Source organism: Taudactylus pleione, unplaced genomic scaffold (assembly GCF_031769625.1).
Source record: "Taudactylus pleione unplaced genomic scaffold, aTauple2 ptg000148l, whole genome shotgun sequence".
Taxonomy (NCBI): domain Eukaryota; kingdom Metazoa; phylum Chordata; class Amphibia; order Anura; family Myobatrachidae; genus Taudactylus; species Taudactylus pleione.
In genome coordinates, this window is record NW_028284550.1 from 2,989,907 (window position 1) to 3,013,202 (window position 23,296).

The 23,296-nt window shown below is 45.5% G+C and overlaps 1 protein-coding gene across 3 annotated transcripts in view; it reads right to left on the reverse strand.

Annotated features, from left to right (window-relative positions):
- The window catches only part of LOC148522296 (SLAM family member 5-like), an 87,267-nt gene extending 64,594 nt beyond the window's left edge, over positions 1-22,673 (reverse strand). For all 3 annotated transcript variants that reach the window (XM_088474178.1, XM_088474177.1, XM_088474176.1), the window contains exon 1: positions 22,405-22,673. In XM_088474178.1, coding sequence (XP_088330304.1) covers positions 22,405-22,465 — 61 coding nt within the window. In that variant the 5' untranslated portion in view covers positions 22,466-22,673. The remainder of the gene's footprint in view (positions 1-22,404) is intronic.
- Between the last annotated feature and the right edge of the window lie 623 nt (positions 22,674-23,296).

The following is a 23,296-nucleotide window of genomic DNA, read 5'->3' on the forward strand; positions in this document are numbered from 1 at the left end:
TACCCTCCCGAGATGGCCAGGAGGCTCCGGAAAATCGGGTGACACCCCCAACCACCCAGAAAGGTGGACTAGTCTCTACAGGGGCTGGGGCCACCCGGTCGCGGCCTTCCACTTCCCCAGTGAAGTGGGCTGCACAGTTGGCCGATGGAAATCTTCGAGTTGAATTGCGTCATCTAGGCTCCGCCCCACAATGCTGGCAATCAACATTGCATAGCAGGGGGTGTGGCTACAATTACGCAATTGCGTCGTCAAGACCCGGGCCCGCCCACCTCCGCCAGGTCCCACCCATTGCCGCCCCCGCAGTGCCGACCTGGCTGCCTCCTCTAAAAGGTTGACAACTATGTAGTACTACCGTAGATATGTGGTCACTAAGCATGTATAGTATGGTATAAACAGCCCAGTAATGAACATTCCGAGAGTCTTGTTATGACATGCTGCGGATGGATGGATCGTCTCGGAATGAGTGCTTTCCATTATATTTGAATTTCCTGGAAATAACAGGAAATGTTTTTGCACAAGACTTGGGGGAGAGGGAAGCAGATTTTTCCTCAGTCATAGTCACATGCTCAGTCCTAAATTGGCATCCAAAATCAAAGTATTCTAGAAAGGCAGACTAAAATAATTACTAACCATAAGTATTTCAGCATTACTACTCTTTGTCATACTTTGCAAACAAATCTAAGAATTATTAAGCGTACTAAACAGTTTTGGTGTTCAAAGCGCGGTTTCCGTGTAATGAATAGAAAAGGTTGCTGTGTTACCCTTCTCTATGTGGTGGAGTTTTTAAGCGTCATTATGGAAATACAACAATGATATGGGGTAGATGTACTAAGCTGTGGAGAGAGAGAAAGTGGATGGAGTTAAAGAACCAACCAATCAGCTCCTGTCATTTTTCAAACACAGCCTGTAACGTGACAGGAGCTTATTGGTTGGTACTTTGTCTCTCACCGAGGCTTAGCACATAGACCCTCACAATCCTGGAACCTTATGGAAATGGAACAATATATCCTGGAACATTATGTAAAGAGAACAACAATGTACACTCCACAGTGATCCAGTAATATACAGGCAAACAAAGACTGTATACAGGCAGCAGGATGTGACTCCTGTACAGCATTACAGCATTTATTCAACCAGTAAAGAGACTTTGTTGCAGAAGATGACACTTAGGCCCTGATTCAGAGGCGCTCGCTATTTGCGAGCACTCGCTCTGAATCAGGGCGGGACAGGTTTTTTTTTTTCACCGGCCTCCATGCCGCTTGCTAAGTGGGCGGCCTGGCGATGGTCGCGATTGCTCCACCTGTGCACTCCCACATCTCTGGAGTCATCACCTGCTGTCCCGTGGAGCCGCACATACCGTACAAGCAGTTTTAGCTTTGAACAGCCGGACAGTCTATTCCTCTGATGTGACCTACTCTCCCCGTGTAGTGCAGGACTTTTCCCCCACACAATACACCAGATTTCGGCTGCAAGGACACGGCTCACACCAGTGCGGCACGGGCACATCTATAGCAGAGGACGGGCCCTACAACTGACCGCAGGGTCACTTTCCAGCTGGTAGGAACAGCGATCCCACTGTGCTGCCGGAGGATACACCAAGTGCGGCAGTGACAGACCTGTCCACCTGAGGAAGTGCTTCGGGTATGTGCATTACATGCGGACACTGTATCAGCTAACAATAGCCATCATTTTTGTTCTGGCAGATCCATTTAGCAGAGCTATTATACGCTTTACCTACACAGCATCCATCATTTTCTCCTATGGACAGACGGTCCCATTAGTGACTTTATTTTTGTGTAGGAGGGACTAACGAGTCATTTTATCAACCACAGTGACACTATATATATATCTTTGTTAGTGGTTTATCATGTTATTCTGCACATTTACCTTATAGCAACAGTATGCTGTAGACATATCATTGTGTTTTATTGTGTATTAAAAAGTGACTTATTTATTTATTACACTTGTTTGATTTTATGTATGTTTGAGCAGCGCTCTCCACCTAACTTTTTCTAGTTCCTTCAGGAACGCCTCCGTTTGTCCAGCCACCCCCCCTGCACGCCTACAAAACGGGGCGAGCTGTCAATCACAATCGACAGCCACCCCGTCTTGTAGTGAGTCCCGCAGCGAGTGAACATTCACTCGCTACGGGGCTCGCGCAGTGCACACGCCGCGCATGCGCACTGCCCGGCCATCGACCCGATTGCGAGCACTATGCTCTCGCTCGCGAGTCTGAATCAGGCCCCTAGACAGATGGGTGTCTGTGTTGTTTTCCTATTTGTGCGACACAAAGCATTTTAGAGGTCAGGTTATGCCAAATTGTGGGTCATTTTTATTACGTAAGTGCATAGCGATTCAAGTACAGAAAATTAACCCTGAACCGTAACTAACAATGGGCCTGATTCAGCAAGGATCGCATCTGCTGATACGCACACAATCGGATGATTGTTGCGTTCTGCGCATGCAGTGCACGTGCGTGAACCGGCCACTGCGATTGCAGTGACCATGTAAAGCCATCGCTGAGTGATTGACAGGAAGTGCAGTTTGTGGGTGGCGATGGGGGGGTGGTCGGAAAAACGCAGGCGTGCCAGTGCGTTTCAACACCGTTGCAGGGGCGTGCATAAATTATCAACTGCGACGGCATATGCAGCTTCAGCTCCCATAGCGTGCAATCATGTTAGCAATATCTGAGCAAGGTCGGACCTTGTGCAAGTGTGCATGAGGCTGCGATGGTACTCTGTGTGTCCAATGGTTTTGCTATTCTGCTAAGTATTACGGATGTGTGTAAGGTAAGGTGGGCGTCCTTATATTATGCTGCGATGGCATAGCGATCACAATGGATTAGCATATGGACGCAGTAAAACTGCGTGTGTAATCGCTATTGCAGTCGCATCTGAGATCCGTATTGAATCAGGCCCAGTGACCATACATGCGCAGAACCACTCAGGGAATTTTTTTGAATAGTGGGCTCGATTCAGACCTGCTCGCTAGATGCGTACACTCGCATCCAGCATATGCAAATTTGGGAAGGCAGGCGATCGCTTTGTGTAAGCAGATGCCCACCAGCCTGTCTTAAGACGCCCACTTGCACACGTCATCTATAGGAAGTTATGCAACCATCGGTACATCGGATGCGATCGCAGGGCTTGAGGCTGACCATACCCTACCGCAAGCACTGCGAACACTTCAGTGTATTAACCAGCCAGGTGGTGTGTACTATGACGCTGCCTATAATTTATGCACGCCTCTGAAACAGCGTTGAGACGCTCAGGCACGCCTGCTTTCGCATCTCCACTCCCCCATTTCTAGAAGCCAGCCCCTGTCACCACCCATAAACGGCCTCTCCTGTCACTCACTCTGCTGGGCTGTCTATGCGCAGCGAGCGAACGCTTCCCGATCTTTCGCTGCAGGTCACGCATGCGCACAATGCGAGCATAGGCCGTTTACGAGCGAACGCATCCTAGCAAGCGGGTCTGAATCAGGTCCAGTGTTCGGAGAGGATTTGCAGGGACAGAGCTTTCTCACAAGCTCTGTCCCTGCATGCGATACTTGATACATTCTTAGGATGTATTCAAATATTGCATTGCGAATCCTGGTGAATTCATCACATCTGAGATGCGGGCTGTGATAAATAGGGGCCCAAGCCTTTAGAGATAACCAGGACGAAAATTAGATGCATCTAGTTTGGATTTAATGGAAACAGCTCTATTAGTTTCCATAGCAGCCATTAGCGTTTTATAGACTGATGTGTGTGTCATAGATTTTAATTTTTTTTCCAAGAAACAGTAGCACAATATCTGACATGGTGCTAAAACTGGGACCACCCATTTCCAGATCACTAGTTCGCCTATGGCTGAAGAGGTGGGGTCATCAGCCCCGGGAACTACACCACTGACCGAAGCATCTTCAGGAAGCTCCGGGCGGCTGTACAATTTGTAGGATGCGTGTCCAGAGCTGTGGCAGCTCTACAACAGCGTTACTGGCCAGGCACCCTGTAAGCCAAATGCAGGGGCCATTGTTTTTTTTTTTTGTTATACCCAGCTGGATACATTTAGTATTTAGGCAGCAGCGGTACCTTAAAGGTCACCCAAACCTTTATATACAATAAACTGAAAGAGGGGGGAGGGGTACTGCGCTTGTATGAACTTGCAATACTGCATATATGAATGACAATCACACTGTGTGTATTGGTGGTAACTTATGTTTATTAGGAGTCACACTGCTCCTGCAAAGTTAAATGTATGTGTATCCGTAAGTGGATACTAGTTCTTGTTCGTTCTAAAATGATAGTAATAATAACCTCAGGTGTTTTTAAATGAGGTGTCCGACTTAGTGGGGGTGGATAAGTTCCAGGTGGATAATAGTGTACTTGAGTCAGGGAATGTAATATTGTCCAATACTAATTAGTATGTTGATGAATGGTATCAGACTGAATGGTGTAGAAACAAATGTCAATACGCAAGGTGTTGTAAGCAGTGTCTGGCGGGGCGGCGTCCCGTTTCCCCCAGGTGCACTTACTTACCCTCCGCGTCCTTTCTGTACACCTTCGGGTGTACTCGCCTTCTTCCTCTGTGTCCTCCTGGTCTCCGATGTCCTGCGTCTCGAGGATGCAGTCCACACTGGGTTCCGCGAGACTTCCGGGTGTCACGTGTGTAGCGATCTCGCGGCACCCAGGTTCAGCAGGTTCTCCAGCGGCTCTACTCGCTTCTGGCGCGAGGAGACTTCCGGATTCCTATTAGGCGTCAGATGGATCTGCGGTGAATAGAGTGTCTCTTAGATTCGTGACTCCGACGCGTATCGGCCTTCCAGGCCTTTCTCAAGGAGTGCTGGTGTGTGCCATCTTGTATGTGGCATCCCCATATATAGAGGAAGTGTCTGTGGACGCCATCTTGGTTGTGGCGTGTGTGTCATATTAGTCAATTCCCATACACGGTGGCCATCTTTATTGAGGGGATTGTTTTATAATGATGATGTTCGGCAGTCATCTTAATTAAGGGAAAGGCAGATATATGGTAGTAGTAATGTTAATTCAAATGTGGTTTATTCTTTAGTAATGACTGCTTTTATATCATTATCTACATTTAGTCCCAGTGGTTTAAAGGTCTTCATGGTAAATATCCATTTTAATTCTCTGTTCATTGTTTTAACAAAATCCTCACCTCTCCAGTTTTTCTTGATTGTGCAAATCCCTATAAATTTCAATCCCTTGGGGTCTCTATTATGTGTCTCTTTGAAGTGTAATGACAGATTGTGTGTGTCAAGACCTCTTTTTACATTCCTGCCATGTATATCACCCCAATGCTGTTGCAGGTGATATGTTGCTTGATTTTATGTATTGTTTTAGTTTGGTATGATTGAAATGTCTCTACTCTTTTGGTGGTGGTATGGCTCTTGTTACAGTATTGGCAGTTTCCGCATTGGTAGAAGCCTGCTCTTAGCGTAGTGCGTTCCAGAGTAATTTGGGTTAATGTATCTTTCTTATTGTGATTTCTCACTAGTTTTTGTTTTAAATCTTTTGCTTTTTTATATATTATTTTTGGGCGATGTGGTAATATGTCTGCAAGGACCTCATCTTCAAGTAGTATATGCCAGTGTTTCCCTAGGATGTTCTTCAATTTGTTAGTGTCCCTATTGTACTGGGTTATAAATGCGGTTTTGTAGGGATTTGTTTCCTCTTCCTCTTTCCGTGTGTATTCGAGTAGTGTCTCTCTCTCTACCTCTTCTATCTTCCGGAATGCTGTGTCCACTGTGTTTGGATCATATTTTTTCTCTAAGAATTTATTTCTCAGTTCCTGCCCTTGTCTCTGATACTGTTCTATTTGTGAGCAGTTCCGTCTTACCCTTGTGATTTGCCCTAATGGTATGCTCTGCAACCAATGTTTATGGTGCCCACTATCTGACTGGATAAAACTGTTAACGTCTACAGGTTTATTAAATGTTTTTGTGTGTATTTCATTCTCGTCTATGTAAAGTGTGATGTCTAGGAAATTGACATGGACCTTGCTGTATTCTGTAGTGAATGCTAAGTGGCGGTCATTGTTGTTTATGTGTTGCAAAAATTATTTTAATGATGTTCCATATGAATATGACATAATCTATGAACCTTTTCCAGAGGACTAGATTTGCGCCGTACTCGTGGCCTGACCAGATGTTTTCGTCTTCCCATAAGCTTACGAAAAGATTTGCGTAGCTCTGCGCAAATCTAGTCCCCATCGCGGTTCCGGTAATTTGTCTGTAGTATTGCCCTTCGAACTAGAAGTAGTTGTGTTTTAAGATGTATTTGATAGCTTGTAGGATGAATTCAATTTGTTCTGGTTGTAACGTGTCGTCTTTATCTAAATAATGTTTCGTGGATTCTAACCCTTGCTCGTGATTGATTATCGTGTATGATGAGGTAACATCGCTTGTGCATAACCATTGGTCCTCTTCCCATGTGACAGTCTTAAGTGTCCTTAGTATATCTGTAGTATCCCTAAGATGTGATTTTTGTTTCGAGACAAGTGGCTGTAAGAAGGTGTCTATGTACCTCGATAGATTAGATGATATGGAATCTATCCCTGAAATGATGGGGCGTCCTGGCGGTTTCTCCTTGTTTTTGTGTACTTTTGGTAAGTGATAGAATACAGGAATGACCGGATGTTTGTTATTGAGGTATTCATGTTCTTTTTTTGATAATATGCCCTTGTCTAGTCCCTCTTGTAATAATTTGATTAGAATGGTTTGATATCGTGTTGTTGGATCATGTGTCAGTTGTTCATAGGTTGTATTGTCTCTTAGAATTCTTAGTGACTCAGTATTATAATCTGTAGTGTTGAGTAGTACGATGCTCCCTCCCTTGTCTGCCGGTTTGATTACTAATTGTCTATTCTCACTCAATTCCTTGAGTGCCTGTCTCTCAGCTTTGGTTATATTCATTCTCCTATTTATATGGGTATCTTCTATCCTGTCTATGGGCCTGATTCAGACCCACTCGCGAGCGGATGTCCGCTCGCAAGTGGGTCGATGTTCTGCACTGAGCATGCGCACGACGGAGGGAGCTCCGTCGTGCGCAAGCGCCAGACGCGACGAGCGAAGGACTTTCCTTCGCTCGTTGTGTCTGATCAAAGGGGGCATGCTGTCGATGTTGATTGACAGCACGCCCCCTTTGATGGGTGTGCCGGGGGCATGCCTCCCTGACGGGGGCGTTCCCAAGGGAACTCCTCCCGTCAGAAGCCGGCCCACTGACATCACTAGTGATGTCAGTGGGAGTGATTTTGGCTCTGATAGAGCCAAAATCACTCCGGGCCTTGCGGTTGAAAACCTCAACCGCAGGCTCCAGCTCGCATTTCGATGGTCGCGATGGTCAAGACCATCGCGGCCATCAAACTGCACGCTCGTATAGGCTGTGGGTGGTGACCCACAGCTATATGAGCGTCCAGGAGGACGCTCCATAGTTATGGAGGACGGCCCTCATTCAGAACGTGCGCTCTGCTCAGAGCGTACGGCTCTGAATGAGGGCCTATGTCTCTAGTAACTAATCTCTCAAATGTATCTATTAGATGGCCTTTCATGTGCTGTGGATAAAATTGTGATTTTGGTTTTAGATCTGTGTGTTTGAACTTCTGTTCCTCCATGTTTTTTACATTTGGTTGATTGTGATAATATTTAGCAAGAGTAAGTTTCCTTATGAATTTATGTGTGTCTAGATAGACTTGAAATTTGGCTATCTTGGCTGTGGGGGCGAATTTAAGTCCTTTGTTGAGAACTTTCTCATGAGTGTCACTAAGTGTAATGTTACTTAGATAAATAAATCCACTTTTGTGGGTGTTTGTCTGTGTCTCTTGGATTTCTTTGTTGTTTCTTCTCCCTCCTCTGACTCCCCTTCTGACATGTCCAGCTTTCTTTTTTGTGTGTTGTTTAGTTCACAGGGCTGGTGACCTGCTTCCTGCTCTAAAAAAATCTCCCCCCATTGTGTGTTCTCTGCGTTGGTATTGTCTGTTTGTTCTATTGTGTTGTTGATGGCTGTCAGTATTGATTGGCATGCTAATGATTCATACACATTGTCTTCTAGGCTGTATGTTGAAAATGTGGTATGTGTACTGTAGTCCAGATCCTCTTCTTGTTGTTCTTCCTCTCTCTGTATTAAGTCTGCCTTTGAGATTTGTCCACTAGTATATTTTGTTTGCACTTTCTGTGTGTGTAATTTTTTCATATATTCTTGGTAAGTTAATTTCAACTTCTTGTATATGGGAGTTCTATTGTATTGTTTTCCATGTACTTTTGTGTCTACTGTGGTCTTCCTCCCTTCTGTTCTACTTGTCGGGGGTGGGGTTGTTGTGTTGTGCTTGTGCTTTTGTTTCTTTATCTGGTGTGGTGATCTATCTCTAATTATCTTGGATCTTTTTTTTAGCTATAATTTCTTCTTCGTTCTTGTTCAACCTCGTTGCCGCTAAGCTCTCTAGTACTTGGAATTCCTCATCCCCTTTGTATATTTCTAGATCTGTATATCGTGAGTTGATGTCATTGGCAATGGTATCTAATTCTGTGCTGTGTGTCAATTATTAACTGAATTAAATTCATGGAACAATCTTGCAATATCTCATTCCATTTTGACATGAACTGAGTGTTGTCCACGTTGTGTGCAGGTGTTTTCTTTATCCTCAGACCTTTTGGGACTACCTTGTTCTGTTTGTACCATGCTAGTGTTTGTTTGTCCCACCAGAGTTTGATTTCCTTGTTAATCAATTTCTCTAATTGCAGGAAATTATCACAAGACCTCTGGCCATCCTTGTATGCTTGTAATGTAGTGCTCAGTTCTGTAAAAAGGACTTCTGCCTTCGTGTGGCGATGTGTCCGTGAGTCTAATAACCCCATATATTTAAGAGCAGCTGATAAACTGGGTATGATACTTGATATAATTATAGGTGTCTACCTGCGCTCTCACTAAATTGATAGGGGTTGTGTGTTCATGCAGCAGCGGTACCTTAAAGGTCACCCAAACCTTTATATACAATAAACTGAAAGAGGGGGGAGGGGTACTGCGCTTGTATGAACTTGCAATACTGCATATATGAATGACAATCACACTGTGTGTATTGGTGGTAACTTATGTTTATTAGGAGTCACACTGCTCCTGCAAAGTTAAATGTATGTGTATCCGTAAGTGGATACTAGTTCTTGTTCGTTCTAAAATGATAGTAATAATAACCTCAGGTGTTTTTAAATGAGGTGTCCGACTTAGTGGGGGTGGATAAGTTCCAGGTGGATAATAGTGTACTTGAGTCAGGGAATGTAATATTGTCCAATACTAATTAGTATGTATCCATACTAGAAGAAGACAATGTGTATGAATCATTAGCACGCCAATCAATAGGGACAGCCATCAACAACACAATAGAACAAACAGACAATACCAACGCAGAGAGCACACAATGGGGGAAGATTTTTTTAGAGCAGGAAGCAGGTCACCAGCCCTGCGAACTAAACAACACACATAAAAGAAAGCTGGACATGTCAGAAGGGGAGTCAGAGGAGGGAGAAGAAACAACAAAGAAATCCAAGAGACACAGACAAACACCCACAAAAGTGGAATTATTAATCTAAGTAACATTACACAGTGACACTCATGAGAAAGTTCTCAACAAAGGACTTAAATTCGCCCCCACAGCCAAGATAGCCAAATTTCAAGTCTATCTAGACACACATAAATTCATAAGGAAACTTACTCTTGCGAAATATTATCACAATCAACCAAATGTAAAAAACATGGAGGAACAGAAGTTCAAACACACAGATCTAAAACCAAAATCACAATTTTATCCACAGCACATGAAAGGCCATCTAATAGATATATTTGAGAGATTAGTTACTAGAGACATAGACAGGATAGAAGATACCCATATAAATAGGAGAATGAATATAACCAAAGCTGAGAGACAGGCACTCAAGGAATTGAGTGAGAATAGACAATTAGTAATCAAACCGGCAGACAAGGGAGGGAGCATCGTACTACTCAACACTACAGATTATAATACTGAGTCACTAAGAATTCTAAGAGACAATACAACCTATGAACAACTGACACATGATCCAACAACACGATATCAAACCATTCTAATCAAATTATTACAAGAGGGACTAGACAAGGGCATATTATCAAAAAAAGAACATGAATACCTCAATAACAAACATCCGGTCATTCCTGTATTCTATCACTTACCAAAAGTACACAAAAACAAGGAGGAACCGCCAGGACGCCCCATCATTTCAGGGATAGATTCCATATCATCTAATCTATCGAGGTACATAGACACCTTCTTACAGCCACTTGTCTCGAAACAAAAATCACATCTTAGGGATACTACAGATATACTAAGGACACTTAAGAATGTCACATGGGAAGAGGACCAATGGTTATGCACAACCGATGTTAGCTCATTATGCACGATAATCAATCACGAGCAAGGGTTAGAATCCACGAAACATTATTTAGATAAAGACGACACGTTACAACCAGAACAAATTGAATTCATCCTACAAGCTATCAAATACATCTTAAAACACAACTACTTCTGGTTCGAAGGGAAATACTACAGACAAATTACCGGAACCGCGATGGGGACTAGATTTGCGCAGAGCTACGCAAATCTTTTCGTAAGCTTATGGGAAGTCAAAAACATCTGGTCAGGCCACGAGTACGGCGCAAATCTAGTCCTCTGGAAAAGGTTCATAGATGATGTCATATTCATATGGAAGGGGGATGAAACATCATTAAAATAATTTTTACAACAATGACCGCCACTTAGCATTCACTACAGAATACAGCAAGGTCCATGTCAATTTCCTAGACATCACACTTTACATAGACGAGAATGAAATACACACAAAAACATTTAATAAACCTGTAGACGTTAACAGTTTTATCCAGTCAGTTAGTGGGCACCATAAACATTGGTTACAGAGCATACCATTAGGGCAATTCACAAGGGTAAGACGGAACTGCTCACAAATAGAACAGTATCAGAGACAAGGGCAGGAACTGAGAAATAAATTCTTAGAGAAAAAATATGATCCAAACACAGTGGACACAGCATTCCGGAAGATAGAAGAGGTAGAGAGAGAGACACTACTCGAATACACACGGAAAGAGGAAGAGGAAACAAATCCCTACAAAACCGCATTTATAACCCAGTACAATAGGGACACTAACAAATTGAAGAACATCCTAGGGAAACACTGGCATATACTACTTGAAGATGAGGTCCTTGCAGACATATTACCACATCGCCCAAAAATAATATATAAAAAAGCAAAAGATTTAAAACAAAAACTAGTGAGAAATCACAATAAGAAAGATACATAAACCCAAATTACTCTGGAACGCACTACACTAAGAGCAGGCTTCTACCAATGCGGGAACTGCCAATACTGTAACAAGAGCCATACCACCACCAAAAGAGTAGAGACATTTCAATCATACCAAACTAAAACAATACATAAAATCAAGCAACATATCACCTGCAACAGCATTGGGGTGATATACATGGCAGAATGCCCATAGGACGAACCACCAGAAAATTAAGTACAAGACTGTCCGAACACATCAGGAATGTAAAAAGAGGTCTTGACACACACAATCTGTCATTACACTTCAAAGAGACACATAATAGAGACCCCAAGGGATTGAAATTTGTAGGGATTTGCACAATCAAGAAAAACTGGAGAGGTGGGGATTTTGTTAAAACAATGAACAGAGAATTAAAATGGATATTTACCATGAAGACCTTTAAACCACTGGGCCTAAATGTAGATAATGATATAAAAGCAGTCATTACTAAAGAATAAACCACATTTGAATTAACATTACTACTACCATATATCTGCCTTTCCCTTAATTAAGATGACCGCCGACCATCATCATTATAAAACAATCCCCTCAATAAAGATGGCCACCGTGTATGGGAATTGACTAATATGACACACACGCCACAACCAAGATGGCGTCCACAGACACCTCCTCTATATATGGGGATGCCACATACAAGATGGCACACACCAGCACTCCTTGAGAAAGGCCTGGAAGGCCGATACGCGTCGGAGTCACGAATCTAAGAGACACTCTATTCACCGCAGATCCATCTGACGCCTCATAGGAATCCGGAAGTCTCCTCGCGCCAGAAGCGAGTAGAGCCGCTGGAGAACCTGCTGAACCTGGGTGCCGCGAGATCGCTACACACGTGACACCCGGAAGTCTCGCGGAACCCAGTGTGGACTGCATCCACGAGACGCAGGACATCGGAGACCAGGAGGACACAGAGGAAGACTGCGAGTACACCCGAAGGTGTACAGAAAGGTCGCGGAGGGTAAGTAAGTGCACCTGGGGGTTACGGGACGCCGCCCCGCCAGACACTGCTTACAACACCTTGCGTATTGACATTTGTTTCTACACCATTCAGTCTGATACCATTCATCAACGTACTAATTAGTATTGGACAATATTACATTCCCTGACTCAAGTACACTATTATCCACCTGGAACTTATCCACCCCCACTAAGTCGGACACCTCATTTAAAAACACCTGAGGTTATTATTACTATCAATTTAGAACGAACAAGAACTAGTATCCACTTACGGATACACATACATTTAACTTTGCAGGAGCAGTGTGACTCCTAATAAACATAAGTTACCACCAATACACACAGTGTGATTGTCATTCATATATGCAGTATTGCAAGTTCATACAAGTGCAGTACCCCTCCCCCCTCTTACATTTAGTATTTACCCCGCATGCAAACATAATAATGTATCTGCTACCCTTGCATTGCAGAATGTTTATTTTTTTTTTGCATTTGCTCCCAACTCAGAATCATTCCCCTAATTGTGCATTAGATACATAATACAGGATCTGCGGTGACCATCTGCTCCGTATAATAAATGTTTAACCAAACAGGTGCACCATAAATGATAACGACAGAGAAAGCTGGGTTCCACCTGCTGCCTAAGCTGGAACTTCTCCCTATTACATAAACCGAACATGTGCCTGATTATTAAACAGAAAGAGTCATGGCCAGTGACAGCACCTGTTGGAGGCTTCCCTATGACCTAGCAAGCAGCAAGGCAGCCTTTGTGTTATTTGCATGGCAGCTGCAATAGCAGAACGTTCCCCCACCTCCAACATGGGGAAGTGAAAGCCACAATCCTGTCTCTCGGTTCCGCTGGCTGGCTGAGTCACGCACGTGCATGTCCCCGGCCCGATGAAGCAGTACCGCTAGTGGTCATTATCCCAATGGAAGTTCAGCATTGCGCAATTGCCCTGGGAATTATTTATTAATAAACGATGTCCATAGGAGGTTCTCTATCACAGCCATATGAGGAGACAGACAACAGTCTCTGTCGCCTGTTTATAATAAATAGGTCCAATAATCTTGTTTTGGTGTCTGCAAATGGAGATGGTCACATAAAGGTGTCGGAAAACAAAAGATGGACCCAGCTCCCCCAAATACTGTGAATTTTATAAAAACATCAGACTGCTGCTAACTACTATAGCCCTGGGTGGCTTTGAAGATATAAAACCAAAAACAACACAATAGACTGGTCAACGCTAATAGTGATCATATAAAATATTTAAATAATAATAATATAATAATAATAATTATTATTATTATTATAAAGCTAAAAAATAAAATGGAGTCAGAGGGATGTGACCAAGCACCAACACATGCCGGGACATGCACAAATTGCAGCAGAGGTAAAGAGTATAACTGCTTGTCTGCTGATCAATGGGTTGGATACTAAGGACCTGCAGCTGCAACTGCGTCTTTATGCTAATGCTGCTGATGGGATTAGTCAGAGACTCCAACTGGCTTCGGCACTAATCCACCTCTGTGTGTAGTAAGACGCACCATCGAACATTGCACCAGCCCTTTGGAGGCGCAGAACCTCCATCTAAACATGGCCGATGGGCTCAGTGCAAGTGACTGCGACACGCCCACGTCTGGTCAGCCACCCACAAACGCCCAGGTCTGGTCAGCCACCCACAAACGCCCACCGAAATCGCATCCATCTGTGTCCTACTTAGTTCTGTGGCTTTCAGCGTTAACCATCGGGGACGAATGAGCATCGCGACTCGGACGCATGCACAGACTGGAAACATCGTCTGCTTGCGTGCGGCATGGACGCCTGTTATTCTATTAGTCTGTCTATATTCCATTATTCTGTGAACACAAAAAAAGTAGCTTTATTAAAAACATAACCACCGTTAGGCAGGGCTGGTGCGAGGTCTCCTGGCGCCCTAGGCAAAACTTCAGCCTATTGCTCCGCCCCCCTCAAATGTATATGTATGTATGTGTGGCAGTAAGTGTAATGGTGCTGTATACTGTCTACAGAGCCATTACACTTACTGACACACATTGCTTGTTATGAATAATATTATGGGGCCCATTTATTAATGATCGCATTTTGCAATGCGATCAGGGCATGCAGTACCGCCCCTGATCGCATTGCAAAATGCGATCCTATCTGCCGGATGTATTATCCGGGACATGCAGGGAGACGGGCTCCGAAAAGAGCCCGTCCCTGCGATATCTCCGGAGGGCAGTCGGGGCTTCTGCGCATGCGCAGTCCCGCGGACTGCACATGAGCGGCGCCCATTGCCGGCGGAGGGATCTGGCAGATCCCTCCGCCGGCTGATATGCGGTAAGTCCCCATAGGCTACAGCGGCTAATGCCAGGGCCGCAACTAGGGGGGGGCTGAGGGGTCATGTGCACCGGGCGCCATCCTCCAGCGGCAACGGCCACACACTTCTCTGTGCCGGAGGTCTGCAGATAGAGACCTCCGGCAGTGGTGCACGCCGGACACTGAAAATCGGCGTAAGATCCCGCCCTCCCTCCTCCTCTTGGAAGTTAGGGTAAGAGCTCAGGGGGGGGGGGAGGAGGAGAAGGGGGGCGGAGAGGGAGTGAGAGGGGCGGCAGTGCTGCACAGGGCGCACTGCCGTCTAGCTACGGCGCTGCTAACGCTATCTTTAGATAGTGTTAGCTGCTGGGGCCAATATCGGGAATGCTTCGCATTCCCGATATTGATAAATTTTGCAGCATCGCATGCCCCATAGAAATCTATGGGGGAGGCGGCTGCCGGCGGCAATGGAGGGATCGCAGCAAGTATCGGAGATACCTGCTGCGGTCCTTCCTTCATACATTCGGGGGATACTTAGTATTTGAGGTAAACCCCCGAAAACAGGTGTTTTCGGGGAATTTACCTCAAATTCCCTTTGATAAATGGGCCCTTATATTACATACTGTACATTCTGATTGCACAGTCGGTCCACTGCACCTGCTCGGTGACAGTCCCACTCCCAGGCTCTCAGCTCGGGCGGCATCCATTCCCTGCTCCTCCTCCCTGAGAGGAAGAGCATAAGGTGAAGTATAAAGAGCTAGGGGGCAGGCGATTGGCTTGCTTTCACAAACAAGTGAAAGAAAGTGCTGCGGCTGGGCGGCACGTTACATCAGCGCTGACACTGTGACACAGGCAGCCTGAACCTGCCAGGCGCTGTGGCTGCGGGGACAGGGAAATGAGGAGACAGTGTACAGCACTGCCGCTGCACAGTGTCTCAGTCAGGTCAGCCAGTGGCCGCGGCTGGCTTTACTAGTGCCGCGACCGCTGCTCGGACTTTACACAGGCCGTCACTGTGTGTAGACTGTCACTAACACAACAGGGAGGCGAGCAGCGGCCGGCTCCCCTGGTGGCGCCGGCCCTGCTGTTAGGCTAATGACTGCTTGCAGCCTGCTGGGACTGCACTGTCTTTTACACACAGATTATTAGAAAGCCTCCCCACTTCTGTGTTCAGATTCTTCCTCATTTTCTTGGCACGGTAATGGGAACCCAGTAGGGAAGTCTTCATCCCACTAACAGCACTGATGACATAATCCAGAGTTTCATGCAATCGGTCACTAAGATATTTTGCAACCGAAAGCTGGTGATGTATAGTATAGCACAATAAACAGCCATGAGATGTGTTTATTAAATGTGTGATGGAACCACGATGCCGGCCGGCCATGACTTGAGTGCCACCCATTGCACCTGCAATAACATTTCTTAAAGGAATACTGTATTTTTTCCCTCAAAGAAACTTAGCACAACGTAAAATATAAACTAGCCTTTTGTGTCTGTGGATAGCGTTCTAGTGAGTAATAAGAGTCATTTCTTCATCAGCACAGACAAAACTTACATAGATTATTAACAGTAACTACAGTACATTGTGGCTGATTCAGAGATGGACGTATAGGTGTCTGCATCTATTGGTGGTCGCCTGTATGCGACGTTATCCAAATGCCGCTATAGACGCCTTCCCCGGCTGACATCCGCGTGTATGAAATGAATGTGAATGGACTGAGACGCCCGCTGTCAGCGCCTGTACACGCGGTAATACCGCCTGGTGCATGTTTAAATGCCGTCATCGCTCGCACCATCCAAACTTGCTCCAGCTCCATGGCAGGTGAAGCTTCTACACCTCCTAAGTGAGCGTTTGAGTACGCAGTCACTTCAGTCACGCTGGGCGTCTTGCGCCGTATGGCGGATTGATTCTAGGGGTATATTTACTAGAGATGTGCGGGCTTGGTTCCCGGAGAACTGACATCAACCAAATTTAGTTTTAGTTCGGAGTTGAACGGAGTCCCGGTTTAGATCTTCCTGCGGTTTGGAACTCAGATTTAAATACCAAACTTGGGGTTTTGTATGTAAACAGGTCAAAATTACATCATTTTAGCGTTTTTTTTATATATATATATATATATTTATTTTTTAAAAAAAATACAGATCCAAAACACAAAGATGAATTTGGATCCAAAACCAGAACACTGGGCTCGGTGCTCATCTCTAATATTTACTAAAGTGCAGTTTTTAGAAGTGTTCATAGCAACCAATCAGATTCTAGCTATTATCTTCTAGAAGGTGTTACATAAATGATAAGTAGGATCTGATTCTAAAAACCTGCACTTTAGTAAATAAACTAAATATACCCCTAGGTGTATGAGGACATGTGTATGTATAAATAGCTGTGATAATCTCTGCTTCATACCGTAACTCCATGTCATAAGTAAAAAGAAAAGCAAGTTCCAACTCATCTACAGTAAGTACAGGTTTTGGGAGGTATTCACCAGTTATCACAAAATTACATTTCTACATTTGTTGTCCATGATGGAAATGTAATAATGTAATGGCCGGCGATATAGGCTGTGTGACCACACTCTGCTCTCTGACATCAATTTATTAAGAGGAAGTTACTATGGCCCCTGTGCTGCCTGTACGTTATCAGTGACACAGGATATTCTTATATTAAACTGACGCTTACAAATTGCCGAAACAAGATCCCAGAGTATCCCTTGGTGTACAGTAACCATTTATAGAATAATATGTAATTCTGTACCCAACTGTGTGTCTAACAATTCTTCTTTCTTAGAAGATAGCTGCTACGGCCTTCATCTCATTATTATATATACAGAACTGCCATAAACATTTGTATAAAAGAAAAATGACCGTACTCATACTTGCAAACTCTCCCTCATTGTTAGGGAGACTCCCTGATAGAGTAACAATCTCCCTGTCTCCCTGACATAGCAGCAATCTCCCTGACTCCCTGACATAGCAGCAATGTCCCTGTCTCCCTGACATAGCAGCAATCTCCCTGACATAGCAGAAATCTCCCTGTCTCCCTGACATAGCAGCAGTCTCCCTGCCTCCCTGACATAGCCGCAATCTCCCTGTCTGCCTGACATAGCAGCAATCTCCCTGTCTCCCTGACATAGCAGCAATCTCCCTGTCTCCCTGACATACAGTAGCAGCAGTCTCCCTGACTCCCTGACATAGCAGCAATCACCCTGTCTCCCTGACATAGCAGAAATCACCCTGTCGCCCTGACATAGCAGCAACCTCCCTGACATAGCAGCAATCTAACTGACATAGCAGCAATCTCCCTGTCTCCCTGATAGAGTAACAATCTCCCTGTCTCCCTGATATAGAAGAAAACTCCCTGACATAGCAGCAATCTCCCTGACTGCCTGACATAGCAGCAATCTCCCAGTCTCCCCGACATAGCAGCAATCTCCCTGTCTCCCTGACATAGCAGCAATCTCCCCGACTCCCTGACATAGCAGCAATCTCCCTGACATAGCAGCAATCTCCCTGTCTCCCTGACATAGCAGCAATCTCCCTGTCTCCCTGACATAGCAGCAATCTCCCTGTCTACCTGACATAGCAGCAATCTCCCTGACATAGTAACAATCTCCATGATTCCCTGACATAGTAACAATCTCCCTGTCTCCCTGAAGAGTCCAGCAATCTCCCTGATTGCACCTTACCCCCAATATGAAGCTGTTATTAAAAAAAAAAAAACAGATATATACATTCAATATGGATCATTAGTATCATTTCTCTGCATTGGGTATAAGGCACAATGATTCCTACTTATACATGTATTTTCTGTACAGTATCAGTGTGTTTTTATCAACAAATAGATCTTACTAACTGCTTTGCAGTGGCATAACTAGGGTATTTGGAGCCCAGGGCAAATTGTAAAAAGGAGCCCACCCCCCCACTGAAAAATGGGGCATGTGAACATGACACACCCCTTTTTCGTCACTCTGGGAACATTCCTTTCCATTCCATATGCACCTTAATGCAGTGCCCTTATACAGTCCCCCCCTATGCAGTGCCCCCATTAATGGTCCCCCTTATGCATGCCCCCAGTAGTGCCCATTGTACAGTACCTCCAGTATGCAATGCCCCCAGTAGTGGTCCCTCTTATGCAGGCCCCTAGTAGTGCCCCTTATACAGTACCCCCAGTAGTGGTCCCTCTTATGCAGGCCCCCATTAGTGCCCCTTATACAGTGCACCCAGTAGTGGTCCATCTTATGCAGGCCCCCATTAGTGCCCCTTATACAGTGCCCCACCAGTACTGGTCAGGGCCGTAGAGAGCACCACCGGACCCAAGTAAAGAGGGGGTGTGGCCTAATCGTGGGAGGTGAGGCCACGCCCCCTTGGGAACCCCCCCCAAAAAACATACTTTTGCAGCGTCGGGCGCTGTGGGCCCCTCAGCCCGGCGCAAAGCCGGGGGGGAGCTATCAGTGTGATCGCTCTCCCCCTTTGGCATAGGAGGTTGCTCGCGGCTGCCAAGCAGCAGCCACAGCAATCTCCCACTGCATCGGCTGCTGCGAGAGAGGAAGGGAGGGGGGGCGGCACTGGACCAGGGCCCCCACCGGGCCCCTCTGGAAGCCCGGGTAAATTGTACCCACTCCCCCCCCTCTCGGCGCCTCTGGTAGTGGTCCCGCTTATGCAGGCCCCCACTAGTGCCCCTTACACAGTGCCCCCAAGTAGTGGTCCCTGTTAAGCAGGCCTCCATTAGTGCCCCTTACACAGTGCCCCCCAAGTGGTGGCCCCCCGTTATGCAGGCCCCCATTAGTGCCCCTTACATAGTGCCCCCAGTAGTGGTCCCCTTATGCAGGCCCCCGGTAGTGATCACACACACACAAAACAAAAACACTTACCTGAATCCCCGTGCCTGCCGATGCTCCTCCATCTTCGTCCTCGCGCTTGGGGAGAGATGTCATCACCCACTGCAGGTGCCGCCGATGTGTGTGTAAATGTGTAGTGCTGACCGCACTCAGGGCTCGATTCAGACCCACTCGCTAGATGTGAACGCACGTTCTCAGAGTATGCAAATTCGGCTAAGTGACGGCAAGGCAGGCGACCGCACGGCAAAGCATAAAAACGTCCTCTATGTCTTAAAGAGCGACGGCAGAGCGAACGCACACCAGTCTAAAGACGCCACCTTTAGCTTCGCAGTACACGTCATCTCCAGGAAGTGTATGCAATATCAGTAACATCGAGAGCCATCGGATATGCTCGCAGCCCTTGAGGTAGACCCTACCCTGCCGCAAGCACTGCGATCACTGCAGTCTGAAATACAACCAGGTGACGTGTACCATGATGCTTCCATGTTAATTATGCACGCCTATTAAACGCCGTTAGAATGCACAGACACGACTGCGTTCACACATCCACACCCCCGTTTTCAAAGACCAGCCCCTGTCACCACCCACAAACGGCACTATCTGTCATTCAAAGTAGCGGGCAGTCTGTGTGCTGATCTCTATGACTGGATCGCACACGCGCGATACATGTGCAGAAAAGAAAAATCAGGCTATGAGCGAACGCAGCCTATCGACCGGGTCTGAATCGGGTCCCCAATGCGGTCTGCACTACACTGGCTAACTAGGACGGGCCTGTACCGTGGTTGGCGGAACCCCCCCATGCTGCCGGTCCCACGCCGCCCAGGGCAGAGCCCCGGCGGCCCTGCCACTGCGGCTTTGGGGCTCATTTACATTTGGATGCAAGTCCATTTTATGATACGCCTCTCAGATGTAGCAGTACACGCCCACTTTACCGTCGCGCTCATAGGTGGTGCTGTTACAATCTCCCTGAAATGCTTTTTCAAAAGTAGGCAAGTGTGGCTTACGTACAGTGATACAGGTGCATTATTCACTTCCAGATCCCTTTTGTGTAGTATACCTTCAATATCTGCTGCGGTCCCCAGTAGATAATATAATCTGGGTATACTTATTATTTGTGGGTACGCCCCAAAAATGTGTGTTTGAGGGGATATCCTGTATATAATAATTGATTAATAGGCCCCTGAATGCTGCATCGGCTGCAGGCCACCTCCATGTAACTCTGCACCCGGTATATAGTGTCCAGGAAACTCATGCACAAATGCAACAACCCTACCACTGGCAAAAATGGGAGCTTTTTGTCCCTGGGCATGCTTACCGACTTTTTTTTAGAACCCCCTCCAGGAGAATCAAGGGGGGGGGGGCAACAGCACTCCGTTGGGCAAGGTATGAAGGGCATAGAGTAGTGCTAGCTTTATCATGCCCCGCCCCCAGCTATGCATTTATAGCAGGGGCAGGGCTAAACGTTATCATGACCCCACCCAGCTCTGTCCAGGGGCCGACGTGGGACTCCGGAGAAGTAAGTAATACTATGGGTGCAGGGTGTGCGGTGCGGGGCACCCCAGGGGCCCTTGTGCCCCGCACCCATTATAGATATGCCCCCTGTCTGTTCAAAGCCACGATTCGAAGTCTTGTAAAACCGGGGTGGGGTGGAATTCAGTGCGGTGTTAAAATGAATGTAGGGACGGCAAAATTAGTCCCTTACTCTCCATAAACGGGACCTAGCAATATAGGGCTGATACAGGTAGTGTCCGCACTTCAGATATAAGTGGACAAACACCCTGAAACATGGGCTGCTATTGGCAATTAAGGGATGACCCAACAAAAAAAAAAATAGATGAACAATAATCAAATGATTTATTAGTTAAATTGCAAGTTTATGTGAAAATTTCATTTTTTTTTTATGCTTTATTTTTTTAAGCCTGATTTTTAACCTGTGATTCGAGTTTTTACATTATTCTTAAATTATTTGTATTTTAATTATTCCTTTAACCATTGTCTACAATTGTGAAACATGATTGTTATTGTTATATTTAGTTTATCCATGACAATAGTATGTTGTATTATGATGATATTAATTTAACTAATAAATCATTTGATTATTGTCTATCTATATTTTGTTTGACCACTTATATGCTGACACTGCCTGTAACAGTTCTGTAATGCTCGGCTCCCATTTATAAGAACTAGTAAGGGACTAGTTTTGCAAAGCAGAAGTGTCACAATGAAGGTTTGATCTATAAAGCACCCTTCTCATCGCCAGAGATACTCTCCTGTTTTCAATGCAATTCAGTTTGAATCATCCAACCTCTGGGACGTGCACTTCAGTTGCGAAGCGAACGGCAGAGGGAGACTGGACAACTCTGCCAGGAGGCCGGGAGAGCCCCCCCTACATTTGTGACTCTCTCCCGGACCTTCTGCGAGATTTAGCAGGTGTGCCCCTTGGTAAACCTGCCCCAATAACAGATTATAAAATCACTTAGTTTAGTTTGTAATCCAATTTCCTTATACTGTATATCTCTAATAACACAATGTAACCCACCGTTTTCCCAAAACCCCAACACCCTAAATCAGGGGTTCCCAACCACGGTCCTCAAGGCCAGGTTTTAAGGATAGCCATACTTGAGCAATAGTGTTTTAATTAGTACTGCAGTTATTTTAATTTGTCCATCTGTATTCAAGCATGGATATCACTAAAACCTGGACTGCTAGTGTGCCTTGAGGACCGAGGTTGGGAAACGCTGCCCTAAATCAATGCAATGCAGATATCTAACTGGAAACATGAGAACATGTGACAGCCCCTGTTTTTAGCTAAACAGGATTTTTCACTGCTTAACGAACAGACCTCTAGAACACACTGTGAATAAAACAGGTACTTCAGCAGCAAATAAACTTGCGCCTTACAGTAAGAGTATACGCACCTTCTGAGAGGAGAAGCTTTGCCGTTAGGAAAACAGACTGAAGAGCGATGAGCCTCAGCATGTTAGGAATCGGGTCTATCTCCAAGTTATTTCAGGAAATTAATTCTCCCAAGTGCTGGTCTTTTACACTAATCCTGAACCCAGCACGTTCTTTCTTTTCTCCTCCTTCATTGTTATATGAGTAATATGATCTGTGTCCATTTCAGGTGCTAAACCTAACACAGCAATGTCCCATGTTACATGAACTTCCTTTGTTCTTACAGCCTGCAAGTGAGACTGTAACTGCAGAACAGCTGCTGCATACTCTATTCCACAACATCCCCTCCCATCTGTGTCTCCCTCTTCACTACGCAAACCACGCCCTTCTCACTGTGCACCAGCGATACTTATGAAGTGAATGTAAAAACAAGGCATATAGGGGCACATTTATCATAAATTGCGGCAAGCCCCCAAATATTAAGAATCCTTAAAGGCAGTGACGTGCAGTGAGGTCAATGACTGAAGAGGCGCTGGCTAGTATTAGAGCCAGAGTTACACACACACATACAGATGTGCCCAGCTAGTTTGTTGCTCCATACAGACATGTAGCACGCCATGCATCTCGTGCCACACAGAAGCCTTGAGTCGCGCCACACAGAATGTTTTTTAACAGAACGTAGCGTAGCACTGGAAAAAAGTAATATCGTGTAATACAACTTTTTGTCCACCAGGTGTCACTTTTCCTAAACTACACAGCGCATGCGTCAGAGTTCCGATGCATTTTCTGTGTCACCGCCCGATGATTGGCTGACAGAAGGTGTGATTGGGTACACTATAGTATAGCATTTTGGTCATGGAATCAGGGCTGTAGAAGAATGTGTAATAAAGTATTAATTAATAACAGTACAGTATG